Source organism: Mchenga conophoros, linkage group LG17 (assembly GCF_057382185.1).
Source record: "Mchenga conophoros isolate Kocher_MC1m ecotype Shallow Benthic linkage group LG17, M_conophoros_male_GT1.1, whole genome shotgun sequence".
Taxonomy (NCBI): domain Eukaryota; kingdom Metazoa; phylum Chordata; class Actinopteri; order Cichliformes; family Cichlidae; genus Mchenga; species Mchenga conophoros.
The window spans coordinates 23,253,617-23,269,960 of NC_140542.1; the positions used below are offsets into that span (position 1 = coordinate 23,253,617).

Below are 16,344 nucleotides of genomic sequence, written 5' to 3' on the forward strand. Positions count from 1 at the left end.
GAATGTTAAATAATGTAAAAGTTTTATTTAAAAGACTAACTTTTCAACATGATATTAACAGTAAACCTCCAAGTTTAAGACAGTCCAAAATTCACATTTATTAGGTTCATTTCAAATTCTGTAGAAAGAAAAGTTAGCGAAATTTGACAATCCAGGCCCGCGTCTCAGCAGTAATGGTGAACCAAACCTAATGGATTTAACCCAAGAACAGTAACACTATCACCCAATTTTACCCAATATACCCGACAAAAAATACTTCCCATCAAAATATATTAAAGTACAACAATATATGGCAAATTGAAGTACTCTTCTTTTACTACCCCCTATTAAGTCTCATAAAAAGAAAAAAAAAAGGTATGCGGGGACCCTGTACCCCAGCGGTCCCCAACCCCCGGGTCTCAGACCGGTACCGGTCCGTGAGTCGTTTGGTACCAGGCCGCGAGAGCTGAGGCTCAGGTGTGAAATGTATGGTTTTCAGGGTTTTTATCGGTTTTCAGCGTTATTTTGTCATCGTTTTTATCGTTAACTCTGTTTTCCTGGGTCTTTTCACATGTGTTATGAATAAATCTTCTTTTTTTCGGTACCGGTACTAGTTTTATTTTGTTGTATTTATCCGCGACATCTTAAAGGCCGGTCCGTGAAAATATTGTCGGGCATAAACCGGTCCGTGGCGCAAAAAAGGTTGGGGACTGCTGCTGTACCCTAAAATTAGTGAAAAATTAGGGAATGGTTAACTAAAAATAATAAAAATAGAACTGGGAACTTGTTCTTTGGTCCATACATACCTGGGACATGTAAGCCCGGGACAGTTCAAGTTCAAATTTGTATTCGCCACATGCAGTGGCAGGTTGCCCTGCAGTGGAATGAACCCGCCCCCCGACCTTACACACACAACACAGACATCACATGGGGATACAAGTCAGAGAACGGTTGCATTACAGAAAAACCACTGAAATGGACACTACAATGGGAAAAGTACAAGAAGAAAAAAGAGACCTCTACTCATGCTGGGCTACAGGAGGACAGCATGAGAACAGGAAACAAAAAAAAAAAAACTCCTCTGCACAGAAAAGCACATAAATGTCCACAGTACAACATTATAGAGCACGTGACCAGCAACAGGGTTGGGTAGGGGATAAGGAGTAATCCCAGGCAACACAGCAGCCATCCTGCCACTGCGCCGACTCTCCAGCGCGGGCCCAGACCCGCCTCGTGTTCCCAGGAGGCAACAAGCATCGAAGGCATTAGAAGGGGAAGGGAAATGTGTGAGTGCTTATCAGTGTAAGTGTATGTGTGTGCGTGTCCATAGTTCAGCTGAGACAGTGTCCTTCACCCTATCAGGCTAAGTAAACAGTCTGCTAGCCAACCCAGGTGGCCTTGCATGGGATGGGAAGAATTGTCATCACACAGTTGTTATCAGGGAGTTTTTGTTCGGCTCCAGCCTTGGGCCCGTGCAGCTGGCGCCGTGGTGTCCGCATGTTGATGTTGTTGATTTTTCTTTTATGCGAGCAGCTCAGGAGAATTTTAAAGCTGTTCTTTAACACTCCGACACTGGTCTCTCAATCTCCCGTTGGAGAGCCGCGAGCCTCCCCATGATGGTATCAAACTTCTGTTCCGTGAAAAGAAACAAAAACATTTAATTTTTTGATCAGCTGACGATAAAAGTTTTTGTTTACCAAATGAATTCTCTTGGAAATTGCCACCTATTTAATAACTGGATGGGTGAAAATCACCTGAAATTAGTGTTCTAGAGTTAACGAGTGATGATATTAAAGTCAGTGATGGTTGGAAAGCCACCAGGTGTCTCTACAGTTGTGTTCCAGTTTTTCTCCTGCAGTGCAAAAACAACTCGTAAGCTATTTACGTGAGGATATATTTATCCCCTGTTCATCGCAGGTTTCTAATCTGATTTCACATCTAGAAAAAGACACTTTCTCTGCTTTTGATTGTTGAGTAAAAAGAGGTTTACTTTAATCTGCTCAGTAATCCCATTCCCCAACTACATCGTTTCTAACCTACAGTGGTCAGATATGAACATAAGTCAAACATAAGTTTGATCATTTAATTACATTTTATTTATATAACACCAAATAAGAACAACAGTTGCCTCAAGGTACTTTATATTGCAAGGTAAACACCCTAAAATATTTGCAAGAAAACCACAATCAGATAGCCCCTATGAGCAAGTACTTGGCAACAGTGGGAAGGATAAACTCACTTTTAACAGGGAGTGTAATTATTATTATTTCTTTAAACTGAGCAGTATTTCAGGGATTCACCCGTAGCCCTGTGTTTTTTGGACACTACGTGTCTTTAGAGGAAAAGATTCGACATTCATTATTTTTAGGGGTGGATTCACTGTGTCTTAAAATGTCTTCAGGTTATCATATTTTCTTAGTTTACTGCTCTGGAAACACTAGTGGTTGTCCTAATGTGAATGTGAAGAACCCTGCATCCACATAAAACGAAAAGAGTCTTTATATGTCATCATTAGCTATCCCAGCCTTCCAAGATGGGAAGGAACGGCAGGTCGGTGCTGCCCAGGTAGGTTCTCCCTCGGTGCTGGAAGACATCGCTGATGGCCCATGTGAGGCGGCCCTCCGGGTCATGAAGCGTTCCAATGAGTTCGCCATCCAATCCCAGCTCCAGGACCAGAGCGTAGCGTGGCAGCAGAATGTTATACCAGTTCAGGGGAACCACCTGGAAACACAAACGCATTGAATGTTTACTATTAGTGCTAAAGTGTAAAATAACTTTAGCACTTAGCTCAGAATAACTCAGAATGTACAGCTAAAATCTGGTAATGTGACAGTTTCCTGCTTTACTTCATTACATATGACAGTAGACAAAGAAAACTTTAATGGAGTACTGCTATTAGCAATTTCAAGACATCAATTTGGACTCCTTTTGTGCATCTTACAGACTACAAAAATCTATGAATTTACAATAATCAACCTAATGAATTGCTAATAATAGAAGACACATGACATAAAGAATGACTTCTGAAAGAGTTCTTCAAAAGTTTTCTTGTTCACTTGAAATAAATAATAAATAATAATACTATACACATTTACAGTCTTCCACTTTTTGTTATGCCCCCCCAATAATTTCCAGATAAAAACCAGACCCGAGGCTTACAGCTACTAACAACACAGGACACGAAATGATGATTAAGGAGAGGAGAGAAAAAAAGAAAGACATTAATACTTCCTGTTCCCTTTTTTATTAAGATCTTTGCATGGAGTGCTGTCTTTGTTTGACTTAGCTTTGCATACATGTGGAACTATAACCGGAGATGGTGTCAGGCTGCAGGGAGTGGCAGGAAACAACATTAGACAAAGACGTGTCAGTGTTTTCTTTCATTCAGACTAAAATTGAGATATGTCCACTGTGCTAAAATCGTATAAACTTAAAATAAAAGCGAGTTTTTATTTTCCTGGGAGATCAAATCGTGTCTGAACTGAACCATTTCTTTTGTTGCCATGTCTTTGATTTAATTTTCACCCTTGAAGCAGTTCACCAACAGTTCAGATGTGTGTCCTGGGATGAATTCATTCAAGTGTGTCCGTGTGTGTCGGAGCAGTGTATTTAGTGTCTGTGTGTGTCCAGCTAAAGAGGCCCTGACCCTGTCCTGTTAGATTTCACACTGTCTCGTCACCATGCAGTCAGCAACAAAGCTTGACCACACTATAAATAACTGAGAATCACGGAGACCAGATGCATTATGGGAAAATAGATGAAACTACACTGCTTCTCAACAGAACCTCTGAACTTAAGCTGGGAAGCAGCTAAAACCTTTCATTATTAATTAATCTGCATTGAGCTTCTCAATACAAAAGATGTCCCAGCTACTAACAGCTTATGTTACTTTACAACAAAAAATAAACATTTAAGTGATTAATACTTTACTAAACTAAAATGTTCAGGTGATAGTTTAAGCTGATCTATATTTATCCCTATTAGTCAACTGACAACTTTTTTTAATAGCTTTGTTTTTATCATCGGCATTTTTGGCCGGATCTTTTAAATACTCAACTCAATCCAACATCACTAATTTCAAATTTTATTGTTGCTTTGGGGAACTGAAGTCATTTCGCAATTCCAGCCAAACAATATTTTAACTGGTTATTTGCAGAAACTACAGACTTTTTTTCTGTGTATTTACATCTTATATTGACGCCTTTATTATTAAATTTAAATAATCTTAATTTAATTGGACTGAGTTGCAGCTATCAACACAAAAACCAGGATGAAATCAGCACTTATCTGAGATCTTAAAGGCTGTTTTAAGAATAGAGCAGATCCTGTTTAATTGCCAATAATCACACAAGTGAAGGTTTGACTCACATTTTTTTCTTATCACCCATCAGCACATTATCCTCATAATCAAAACTCACTGACCTTGGCAAGGAAGCGTTTGATCACTGGGTACGGAGCAATCATATCCAGGAAAGGTGGCATGAACTTCCGAAAGCGAGGTGTTGTTATGCCAACCAGGAATGTACCGTGGTCACTGAGGCGGATGTTGTCGGGATAACCAATCATATTGTCCATGATGACCTCCTTGGTCCCAGATTTTGGGCCTTTTAACCAAAACCTGATATACAACAAAACATTTTTCTTGATTTGAGTTTTTCTTCCTTTTGGGGGGAAAAAAGATCATTTTAAGGGAAAAGCTTAGTTTAGGCCTCCAGAAAATGAATGCAACTTTGTATAATATCCTCTAATCAATCCAAACCTCAGTATACGTCCAATGCTGGTTTCTGCCAGTAGCAGGAAGTCTTCGTCAGGTGACAGGACGATGCCGTTCGGCATGTAGAGAGAGTCCAGAAGCACAGTCACACTTCCTGACTGGGGATTGTAGGAGAGAAGACGGCCAAGGCTGTTCAGCTCGATCACCTGAAAAACAATCAGAATTGTTCAGTTTGAACGGTTTAGCACAGCTTAGCCTGATTTTGTACAGCTCTGTATTTAATGTATCCAAACGCCATTTATATAAAGCTCCAGTTTATCTCTTTAGTTTACATAAACTCATGCTGCTCATTTTATCATCGCTCTGCTTTGTTGAATCACCTAAAATACACAAAAAACTACATTTGTTTCTTTGCCTGTTTCACTTCAGTTAGCTTATTTGAACAAATCGTAGCTTATCTGAGATACATTTACTTTTATCTTCATTTATTAATTTCTTACTACTTGAAAATAAGGAAGAAACTATCTCCCTCTGCTCTCAACCAGTCATGACAGATGGCCGGCCCTCCTGAGCCTCGTTCTGCTGGACGTTACTTCCTGTTAAAAGTGAGTTTTTCCTTCCCACTGTTGCCAAGTACTTGCTCATAGGGGCCATCTGATTGTTGTGGTTTTCTTGCTTGGCTTATGAAAAACATTTAGAAAAATGGTTTTATTACATTATTTTATTACATTTAATAATAATAATAATAATAATAATAATAATAATAATAATAATAATAATAATAATAACTTTATTTATAAAGCGCTTTCAAACAAAGTGCTGTACAACTATTTGAAACTAAAAAGATAAAAAAGAAATAAAAGCAATACAGGTAAAAGACACAATACAAGTTAAAAACAGTAAAAATTTAAAAACTAAAAGCCATAAAATTAAGACATGTAAGATAGGGTGAACAAATGTGTCTTCAGCTTAGTTTTAAAAACCTCCACAGAGCATGCCTGCCTAATATCTTGAAGGAGGGTGTTCCACAGAAACGGGGCAAGGGCAAGATTGCACAGAGAGGGTGGATTCTGGTTGTGTTATAACTCCCTTATCCAGAGAGTGACATTTAATGACCGTAATAATGCTCACTAGAGAATCCATCAGCTCTGTCTTGAACAGTAACGGTTCCACCTTATGTTAAAAGGGTTCTCACTATCTACCACCCAAACTCCACATAAAATAAAACATGGTCATCCCTCTGGCAGTCGACTGCCACGGTGAACCAGGAAATCATATTTCTAATTTACATAATTACTGTGAGAGGTTAATCAGATTTTAAAGTGCTTCCTGAAGCCTCACCAGCAGGACTGAATGGACTCTTGTTGGTTCCTTTTTTTTGGCAAATTGGGCAGATGAACAGAGACAAAGAACTAGCTTAAGTGTCCTCTTGTGTTTTTGAGTGCTGTGGTTACTAAGCAACTCTGAAGGGGAAAAAAAACAATCCTCAATGGCGCTTGCTTGCATCAGCAGTCCTTTTTGCGATCTATTAGAAGACCAGAGCTGCTGCCCACCTTTGTTTCCAAATCTTCTTTGTGCAAATCTATAGTAAAAATTGTGTTTGGATTATTATTTTAAAGCCCAGACCTCCTTCTCACCTCCAGTTTGACGTGCCTGCGTCCCCAGCGACTGGAGGAGTCCGTGAAATAGATGATTCCAGTTTGGGAGGAAATCTCAAGCCCGTTTAAAAAGGTAAAGGGAACGCCATCAGCTCCTGAGGACAAACAGAATGACTTTACTGGTCTTAAAGGGATTCATACAGCATGTGGAGCACAACTAGCACACTCTGTACCCTCTGAATTAGCCAGGAGTAAAGTCTTTTCTCCGGTTTTGGGATCCACGCTGTGCAGCCCAAAGTAAGAGTCAGCAACAATCAGCTGACCGTGACGATCCAAACGGATGCCATGAGGGCGACCGCACACAGGTTCATAGTCTGTACTGCTCCCTGCAGACACACAACATGTGGTGCTGTGAAAACATTCAATGTTGTTCATTTTTGTGTCTTTTTGACATGCAAAAATCAACTTAATGATTTCCATTAGTCTCATATGTGCTTTTAAATACTAAAAAATAAACCTCAAATTATAAATAAAGGTTTACTGAATAATTAAATGCATCACCTTTAATATTCAGGTTTCATGTGTGCTGCAAATTACATTTTTCCCAGTGTTGTTGTAGCTAAATTCAGCGAGTCATCTGGTTTGGGTTATTTCCACTGAGGTAAATGAATCCTTGTTAACTGCCAAAGTTCATTATCATCCAATTTTCTTCTAACCAAATGAAGCACTGAGCTACTTTGACTGTCCCCTTAGACATACGAGCTCCTATTAGCCCTCTGATACTCAAAGTTAAAATTTAACTTTAAAAGTCATGTGAAGTCAGCTATTAAATGCCAGCTTTTATCTTCATACTATTTAAAAAAGATGAACTGCTGATTTGAAGGACATAATGTCACAGATTACAACAGCTACACAGTAAAGTTATCAAGACCACAAAAAGTTAGGAGGAAAGTGAGGAAGGATCAGTCATCCCTGAACAAACACCAACCGCATTCTGGTAGATTTTGTCCCATGTGAGTGATGAAGGTCAGGCTGTCGTCAGGACCGATTCTCCACAGCTTCCCGTCCACTGTGCCCGTGTACACATTACCTGAAACACACACTCCATCAATATGTAGCTTGCACGTAGATGTCTTCACACAGGAATAAGAGAGAAGGGGGAAAACAAACTCTCTCACCATGCTCATCAGCAGTGAAGGATTCCGGTCCGTGTAGTTTCCCAGTGAACAGCCTACGACCCTTCTGCAGACGGGTGTTGACAGCCAGCGGCCCTTCCAGAGCCGGAGGTGGCCCCTTCAGTCTGAGGAAACAAACCGTGGGTAACAATACAGGAAAACTGAACAGCAGCACAGAGCTAGATGAACTTTGTGTTATGAGCTATTATAATAGTTTTTGAACCTTAAATGAAAGTAAAAATGTAAATACATGGTTTTACGAAAGCTACTCTCTATATACACAGAGGCAAAAAGCATTTTTGATTGAATTAAAACATAAAAATGCAATCTGACTTTGACTGGTCTGCCCTTAAACTCTTCTCCTTATACACATCTGATCCAGTGGTTTCACTTTGCTTGTAAAACAGCAGTTTGGTTCTTGCACCCGCTTTTAAAAGGCTATTAACTGTATCTGCTGCACTTCCCACTATAACCATGTTTGCGGGCCTGAAGCGCTCCGCAGTCACGTTGGAGGGACTCCAGCTGAAAGTGTGAATACTTACACATGTGGTTTGGGGTCGATGGGAGACGGCAGCAGGTAAACTCCAACAGCTACAGCCAGGAGAGCCACTAACAGAGATCGCCTTCCCATTCTGAGCGAGACAGGAAAGAAAAAGCACTGGTTACTACAAAATTCATGACATCATAACACAGCTGCAAACTATTTGTGGCCAAATATTTCTGCCACCCTTTGACATTTTGTTGTTTTTCACTGGTCTATTGACCACAGAGCTGAATTGTTTTAAATGTATTTTAACTTAAAAAAAAAAAAAAAGAAGTATCCATAAAGGGGAGACAGTTACTATGAACTTTGGATGCCTACAGATGTGAATTTCGGGGAGTTCCAGCACGATAACACGTTTTCCAGCAGTGACCTTTTAATGCCAAATCATGACTCGTGTTCTTAAAAACATTCATTCTAACACCATGAACATGATTATCTCCACCAAAAACAATGTTGTGACTTCAGTCAGCAGCTCCACACACGCTCCTCCTCCTCATCTGCTCTGACAGATTCATTAACCATGAAGGATCCAGAAAGGGGAAAAAAAAAAATAGAGGTCGTCCACTATTAGAACATTTCATGCTTTCAGGCAGCTTCATGGACACAGATGAGATGTACATGATTAAAATCCCCCCATAACGAGACATTTTGCATGTGTAGATAATTTTGAGCATAAGTCAAAGTAGAAATGTTAACATCCACAAGGAGATTTAGAATTAATTCATTATTATTAATTAGTTAACTAAAAACGTTATTTGTGTAGCATTCATGCAGCTAAAATTCCATCACGATTTTTCGAGAAAATGTGTGATAATTATATTTCTGATGATGATTTCTATCCATGTTTGCAACTTACAGGAAGCTGCAGCTGCATTATAGCACAACACTATTAACACAGCATTCAATCCAGAAATGTGCATCCCCCTTTTTCGATTACAGCACATAGAAAACAAATCAAATGTTTAAACTGAGAATATTCGCTAATTTAAGAAAAAAAAAAAAAGAGCCTATTTGGATTTTGTGGCCATGTTTCCCCCTGTGTAGATTGCTGATTCATTTTTACAAAACTGTAGTCTTAGGCTGGCACGTGGCTCTCAGTCTCAGATATTCCCGGCTTTGTCTTAATGTTGTGAGAGTTGCTCACGAATGGCCTTGCTCTATGTCATATGGGTCAGTCCTAACACAAATTAATAAAACAGCATCACTATTAGCAAAAAAACTGTCACAGAGAATATATATATATAAAAAATACAAATACAATTTTTTTTTAATAAAACAATGAATGTATAAAATAATTCTGGATAAAAATAAAATAAGAAACAATAAATAGAATAAAACTACAAACTACTTACAATAAAGTAAATAAAAATAAAGTAAATCTGATTAATTGTCTTCAACCGACAGAAATCGCTACCTTATCGTGGTGGAGGGGTTTGTGTGTCCCAGGGATCCCAGGGGCTATGTTGTCTGGGGGCTTTTGCCCCCTGGTAGGGTCTCCCATGGCAAATTGGTCCTGGGTGAGGGACCAGAGAAAGAGCGATTCAGAAGACCCTTATGAAAAGAATATCGAGGGAACAGTTTACCCTTCCCGGGATAGGATTACCAGGGCCCCGCCCTGGAGCCAGGCCCGGGGAGGGTGCCCGAGGGCGAGCGTCTGGTGGCCGGGCCTTAGTCCATGGGGCCCGGCCGGGCACAGCCCGAAGAGGAGACATGGGCCCATCCTCCCGCAGGCCCACCACCCGCAGGAGGCGCCATAGGGGTCGGGTGCATTGTGTGCCGGGTGGTGGCCAGGAGCGAAGGCCCTGGCGGACTGACCCCCGGCTGCCAAGACTGGCAATAGGGACATGGAATGTCACCTCTCTGGTGGGGAAGGAGCCTGAGTTAGTGCGTGAGGTTGAGAGGTACCGGCTAGATATAGTCGGGCTCACCTCTACGCATGGCTTGGGCTCCGGAACCAGTCTCCTGGAGAGGGGCTGGACTCTGTCTCAGTCTGGAGTTGCCCCTGGTGAGAGGCGGCGGGCTGGGGTGGGTATTCTAATATCCCCTCGGCTTGCTACCGGTACGTTGGGGTTTTTCCCGGTGGATGAGAGGGTTTGTTCCCTGCGCCTTAGGGTCGGGGAACGGATCCTGACTGTCATCTGCGCCGAGTGGCAGGCAGTTCGGAGTACCCAGCCTTCTTAGAGCCTTCGGACTGCCTCGAAGAGATTCTGGCAAACCGTCAGGCGTCTCAGGAGGGGGAAGCGGTGCTCTACCTGCACTGTGTATAGTGCTGGCGGAGCGCTGCTGACGTCGACTGGGAAAATTGTCAGGCGGTGGAAGGAATGCTTCAAGGACCTCCTTAATCCCACTGACACGTCTTCCGAGGAGGAAGCAGAGTCTGGGGATGAGGGGAATGACCCGTCAATTTCCGGGGGCGAGGTCACTGAGGCAGTTAAACAACTCCTTGGTGGCAGAGCCCCTGGTGTTGATGAGGTCCGCCCCGAGTTCCTGAAGGCTCTGGACGTTGTAGGGCTGTCCTGGTTGACACGCCTCTGCAATGTTGCGTGGAGATCAGGGGCAGTACCTGTGGACTGGCAGACCGGGGTGGTGGTCCCCATCTTTAAGAAGGGGGACCGGAGGGTGTGTTCCAAATACAGGGGGATCACACTCCTCAGCCTCCCTGGGAAAGTCTATGCCAGGGTGCTGGAAAGGAGAGTTCGTCCGCTAGTCGAACCTCGGACACAGGAGGAACAATGCGGTTTTCGTCCTGGTCGCGGAACACTGGACCAGCTCTTTATCCTCTCCAGGATACTTGAGGGTGCATGGGAGTTTGCCCAACCAGTCTACATGTGTTTTGTGGACTTGGAGAAGGCATTCGACCGTGTCCCTCGGGGTGTCCTGTGGGAGGTGTTGCGGGAGTATGGGGTGTCTGGCCCATTGCTACGGGCCATTCGATCCCTATACAACCGTTGTAAGAGCTTGGTTCGCATTGCCGGCAATAAGTCGGACTTGTTCCCGGTGGGTGATGGGCTCCGCCAGGGCTGCCCTTTGTCTCCGGTTCTGTTCATAATTTTTATGGACAGGATTTCTAGGCGCAGCCAAGTGGCGAAGGGCTTTCGCTTTGGTGCCCTCAGAATCTCATCTCTGATTTTTGCGGATGATGTGGTTCTGTTGGCTTCATCGGGTGAGAGCCTCCAGCTCGCACTGGAACGGTTCGCAGCAGAGTGTGAAGCAGCGGGAATGAGGATCAGCACCTCCAAATCTGAGGCCATGGTTCTCAGCTGGAAAAGGGTGGAGTGCCCACTCCGGGTCGGGGATGAGTTCCTGCCCCAAGTGGAGGAGTTCAAGTATCTCAGGGTCTTGTTCGCAAGTGATGGGAGAAGGGAGCCAGAGATTGACAGACGGATTGGGGCTGCAGCTGCAGTAATGCAGACGCTGCACCGGTCTGTCGTGGTGAAGAGGGAGCTGAGTGTAAAAGGGAAGCTCTCAATTTACCGGTCGATCTACGTCCCTACCCTCACCTATTGCCACGAGCTGTGGGTAGTGACCGAAAGAACGAGATCGCGGATACAAGCGGCAGAAATGAGCTTCCTCTGAAGGGTGGCTGGCCTCTCCCTTAGAGATAGGTTGAGAAGTTCGGCCATCCGGGAGGGGCTCAGAGTAGAGCAGCTACTGCTCCACATCGAAAGGAGCCAGCTGAGGTGGTTCGGGCATCTGACAAGGATGCCCCCTGGGCGCCTCCTGGGTGAGGTGTTCCAGGCATGTCCCACCGGGAGGAGGCCCCGGGGCAGACCCAGGACACGCTGGAGAGATTATATCTCTCGGCTGGCCTGGGAACGCCTTGGTATTCCCCCGGATAAGCTGTAGGAGGTGGCTGGGGAGAGGGAGGTCTGGGCCTCTTTGCTTAGGCTGCTGCCCCCGCGACCCGGCCTCGGATAAAGCGGATGAAGATGGATGGATGGATGGATGGATGGATGGATGACAGAAATGGTTTTGTTTAAATAAACAAAACCATTTCTTCTTCAAGCTATTTCAGAAAAATGTACAACCTGGTACACAAAAGTTCACTAGTATTCAGGAAAATTGCAAAGCTTAAAACTTCCTTGGCGTCGAGCCTCCAGACACTCACTGAATGTCGCTTCCTGCTCAATATCGACTGGACAAGACGCACATATCAGCTCAAATATGAAGCACAACAAGCTGCCTTTGTTAACACATTTTATGGTTACGCTACAGGACCTGCAGTTAATGAATGCTCGGAGTGTACTTTGGCTTAGTGTTGATTACACCAAGCTCCTCTGATTCCTTTGAACATAAAGGAAACACTGTGGAGGTTTTTCTTGTTTCCTCACATCAGGTGATGTTAATCAGTCAGAAACTCAGATGTGGCATTTGAGTGTCAAGTGGAAAAAATCTGACATTTTGCAGTTGTGACAGCTTTGTAGGAATGAGAGAATTCCCAAAGAGTGAGCTCTGGGGAACAGTTGTGCAACAGATTGCTGGATTTCCAGCTAACCTCCTTAAATTTAGAGGCTAAATAACAACTTGTTCTGCACATTCTCCTGCCCCATATCAATAAATAAAAAGTCAGGAGACTTTGTTAAAATGAGTTTGTTACAATTATTTCCCATTATATATATATAGTTATTTCTTTTTTTCTGGTATTTGTTAGTTGGTAAAGTAACAGAATCATGTCTGAGTAGTTTACTAATTCACAAAAGGGTTTAGTCCTGATGATAAGGAGAACAGTGGTCCCTGTATGCAGCACATAAAAATTATTAATTAATCAGCTTAGCAAGGTGACTGCTGTGCTCCGGGGACAGGTTGACATGCAGAAAGCTTGAGCCAGCACAGATTCTAGATCAACATTCATCAGCCCATCTCAATCAGTAAAAACCACTGTAGAAAAACTGTATTTAAAATGCACACATAAATAAAACAAACTTTCCCCATCTTATTTTAGATATTCCTTTATTTGATAAGCTTCAATTTTTACGAGTCTGCTATTGTAAAATAAAAACTTGCCTTTAAAATAAAGTTTACGCTGACTCACCTTCTGGTACAAACTGGTATTACACAAAAGTACAGCCTGGCCCTAGTTGGACTTCTGTTGATTTCTCTTCAACACAATATATGGATGTTTTGGACACTGTTGATTGCTTTAGTTAATTCTGTAAGACTTTAAATTATTTTTAATCATATGAATTTACAGTAAGTGCTTTTAAGTGTAAAAAGGTACATTCTTTAGTTGTTCACCTAAAGAAAATATGTCTGAGTGCAAGACAGGGTCTTCTTACGCCCTTAAAAAATGCCAGATAACATAACAGCATGTTTCTGGGACCGCATGTTTGTCACCCATGTTGTATCGTTAGGTAATGAAGCATTATCTGGTTGCAACGGTGCGTTAAGGTTCAGCTTTCACCACCATGTATTACGTATTCAGACCATTTGTTCTGGCCAGTGGAAGCTCAACTGAAAACCATTACAATCAAACCTGCTACACCCGAGAAGTTTTTTTTTCTTACTGGGTCATAAAAAAGTCTTTAACTCGCTTTCAATATTTTAGGATAAAGCAGGTAAACGTATAGCCAAAGATGTTTGACGGGAGGTTTGTAGAGCGCAAAGAGAACATTCCCACTTGCTGGTCGTGCGTGCGTTTGGTAACATGAATCACTGGAAATAAAAACCTTTTATAAGTATGTAGTCGAAGCCGAAATGTAGTCCAGAGCCTAGTAAGTCCAACAAACTATTGAATTCGGTTTTTTTTTCCAAGTTGTTATTCTCCTAAAATAGAGCAGATTCAATTAATTTACACATTTTTAAGCGCAATCTGGCACAGGGCTCACAGAGAACGGTCACTTTAAACTCGCGTTCGGTGGATTAGTGACTGTTTTAAATGAGCGCGAGCTAAAAATGAAACGAAGTATCAAACTTACATGACTGAAGTTCTGAGCGCGCGACTCCTCCGTCTGCTGGATAAGCCTCCGTATCAAGCAGAGGCGAAGCGGTAACGTCAAGACGACCGGAAGTACAGGAGCTTATCCGGTTTGGACCATCAAAAATAAAAGCCTCATTGGCGATTGTTTTGGAACCTATTTATGTCTTTGCTTAACAGAAATCCAGTGAAAAGAATTACAAACCCCAAAATTTACCGTCAAAGATTTTAACGTCATTTAAGTTAGTATAAAATTTTGATTGAGGACATTTTTCCAAAAATGGATTGATTTACAAAATATATCACTCTTGCTCAGTTTTTATTTTGAAAGTGGTATTGACGTTACTCCCGTATTTTTCCTGACAACTTCATACAAGAGGTTGAGTTCGAAAGAGGGACTCCCACATTTATGTGAGGTTATTTGAGTTAGGGTCAAACAGAGGACGAAAGGAGGAGCTGCTGCATTGCTACTAGTGATGGGATTTCCGGCTCTTTTTAGAGAACCGGCTCTTTCTGCTCGACTTACTAATAAGAGCCGGCTCTTTCGGCTCCGAACCGGCTCTTCAGGTTGTTTTGTTGCTTTAATTAATTTATTATTACAATGATATTAAATTATGCACAAAAGGAATTACTAATGTAAAAAAAAGTGGTTTTATTTATATATGTTTATATATAAATATATACAGTGGCCCCTAGAGACAAAGCATGTACAAACTCCAAAACACATTTCTAGCGTTAACTGAAATTCCAAAACAGAGCTACCTAGATCACTTAAATTACACAATTGAAAGCATATGTGTATTGTTTGTGTATTTATACACAAGCACTCATATATATTCAAATAATTTAAAAAAATGTTCATTTACTTGTTACTACCACACACCATATCCGGTCGTTGTTACTTGCCGGCTTGTGTAGGTAGGTAACAAAAGCTCTAGGTAACAAAAGCTCAACACTGCCCCTAGCATCCTGGAGCACTTCTGTTTGGCTTTTGTACGTATTTTGGAGTTTTTACGTGCTTCTGAGTTTTTACGTGCTTCTTAGTTTGTACGCGCTTCAGGGTTCGTACATGTTTTGAAGTTTGTACGTGCTGCTTTGTCTCTAGGGGCCACCGTAAATATACTTTTTTTTATTCACTCCACATAAAATGTAATAAATAAATCATATAATACAAAAACCAACTATTCACAGTTCAACTTTTAACTATTTAAATTTTCAGCTTTTTCTTTTTAAACAAATTTAAAGTGAAACAACACAAAACACTGCAAACCACAACACAATTACATATAAATTAAACTATGAAAACAAAAAGAAGATGCATATTCTCTGTCATATGGGCCTGCATAAATAAACTTTCTCAATCCTTTATCATCCGCAACTGAAAATAGTCGTGGATGATCACTATACCTTTCTAATGTGATGTTGTTGTCCCTGGCTTTCTTTCTGTCTCTCCCTCCTGCTCTGTGAGTGTTGCTACTGTGAGTGTAACTACTGCCCCCCCCCCCCTCTGCAGTGCAAAGCACAAGGCTCGCATGCTGAGTGAAGCAGAAAAAAAAAGTGAGAGAGAGAGAGAGAGAGACCCATGGCTGGCGATAAGGAGCCGGCTCGTGTCGTTCACGTCAAAGACCCGGCTCTAAGAGCCATTTCGTTAGCGACCAACACATCACTAATTGCTGCCAGAAAGTACTCGTGACAATCTCTGAACAGTTAGAACACAGCAGATACCTCTGGTAACCACAGGTAATCATATTGGTCCAGATTAACGATAAATAGATTATTAAACAGAGCACTGTTGGCCGAGTCTTCTCTGTCCACGAGTAAAAAGGTACTGTTTGAAAAGGTATTTGCCCCCTACCTGATAACTTAGCTTTTGCATATCTGTCACATTTGTTCTGGATTATCCAAAAAAAAAAAATTAAACAAAGATATCAAGAAAAATAAAATGCTATTTTTCAATCATCATTTCATTTATTAAGGGAAAAACGCTATCCAAAAAGTAATTGCCCCTTTTTGTTAAATCATGAATTAACTGTGATTAATCAAAGATTTTTGGAAAGCTAAATTCAATTTCATCATCTGATTACTACCAGACCTGTTGAATCAAGCAATCACTTAAATAGATCTTGTGAGACAAATTCAAGTACGCTAAATGATCTCAAAAAGCAACACATCACACCAAATTCTAAGGCTTTGGGACTCCAGTAAACCAAAGAGAGCCATTTTCCACAAATGGAGAAAATTTGGAACAGTGGTGAACCTTTCCAGAATGACCGGCCTTCCTAAATTACTCCAACAGCCCAGTGACGACTCATTCAGGAGGTCACAAAAGAACCCAGAACAATATTTAAAGAACTGCAGGCCTTAACCTGTCTCGGTTAAGGTCAGAGTTCATGATTCAACAATAAAACATTTTTTTTTAA

At 41.7% G+C, this 16,344-nt stretch overlaps 1 protein-coding gene across 5 annotated transcripts in view; it reads right to left on the reverse strand.

Annotated features, from left to right (window-relative positions):
• Positions 1–16,344, reverse strand: part of LOC146555485 (adipocyte plasma membrane-associated protein) — a 21,123-nt gene continuing 4,779 nt past the window's right edge. The window contains exons 1-11 of one of the 5 annotated variants that reach the window (XM_085252697.1): positions 13,926–13,996; positions 8,009–8,098; positions 7,470–7,591; positions 7,280–7,381; positions 6,525–6,677; positions 6,331–6,446; positions 4,739–4,899; positions 4,402–4,597; positions 2,505–2,700; positions 1,734–1,831; positions 1–1,609 (exon numbers count right to left, since the gene is read on the reverse strand). In XM_085252697.1, coding sequence (XP_085108823.1) covers positions 1,776–1,831; positions 2,505–2,700; positions 4,402–4,597; positions 4,739–4,899; positions 6,331–6,446; positions 6,525–6,677; positions 7,280–7,381; positions 7,470–7,591; positions 8,009–8,097 — 1,191 coding nt within the window. In that variant the 5' untranslated portion in view covers position 8,098; positions 13,926–13,996 and the 3' untranslated portion in view covers positions 1–1,609; positions 1,734–1,775. Of the gene's footprint in view, positions 2,701–4,401; positions 4,598–4,738; positions 4,900–6,330; positions 6,447–6,524; positions 6,678–7,279; positions 7,382–7,469; positions 7,592–8,008; positions 8,099–13,925; positions 13,997–16,344 lie in introns of those variants that run through there. The other 4 variants (XR_014889307.1, XM_085252696.1, XM_085252699.1 and 1 more) reach the window with 4 other exon arrangements.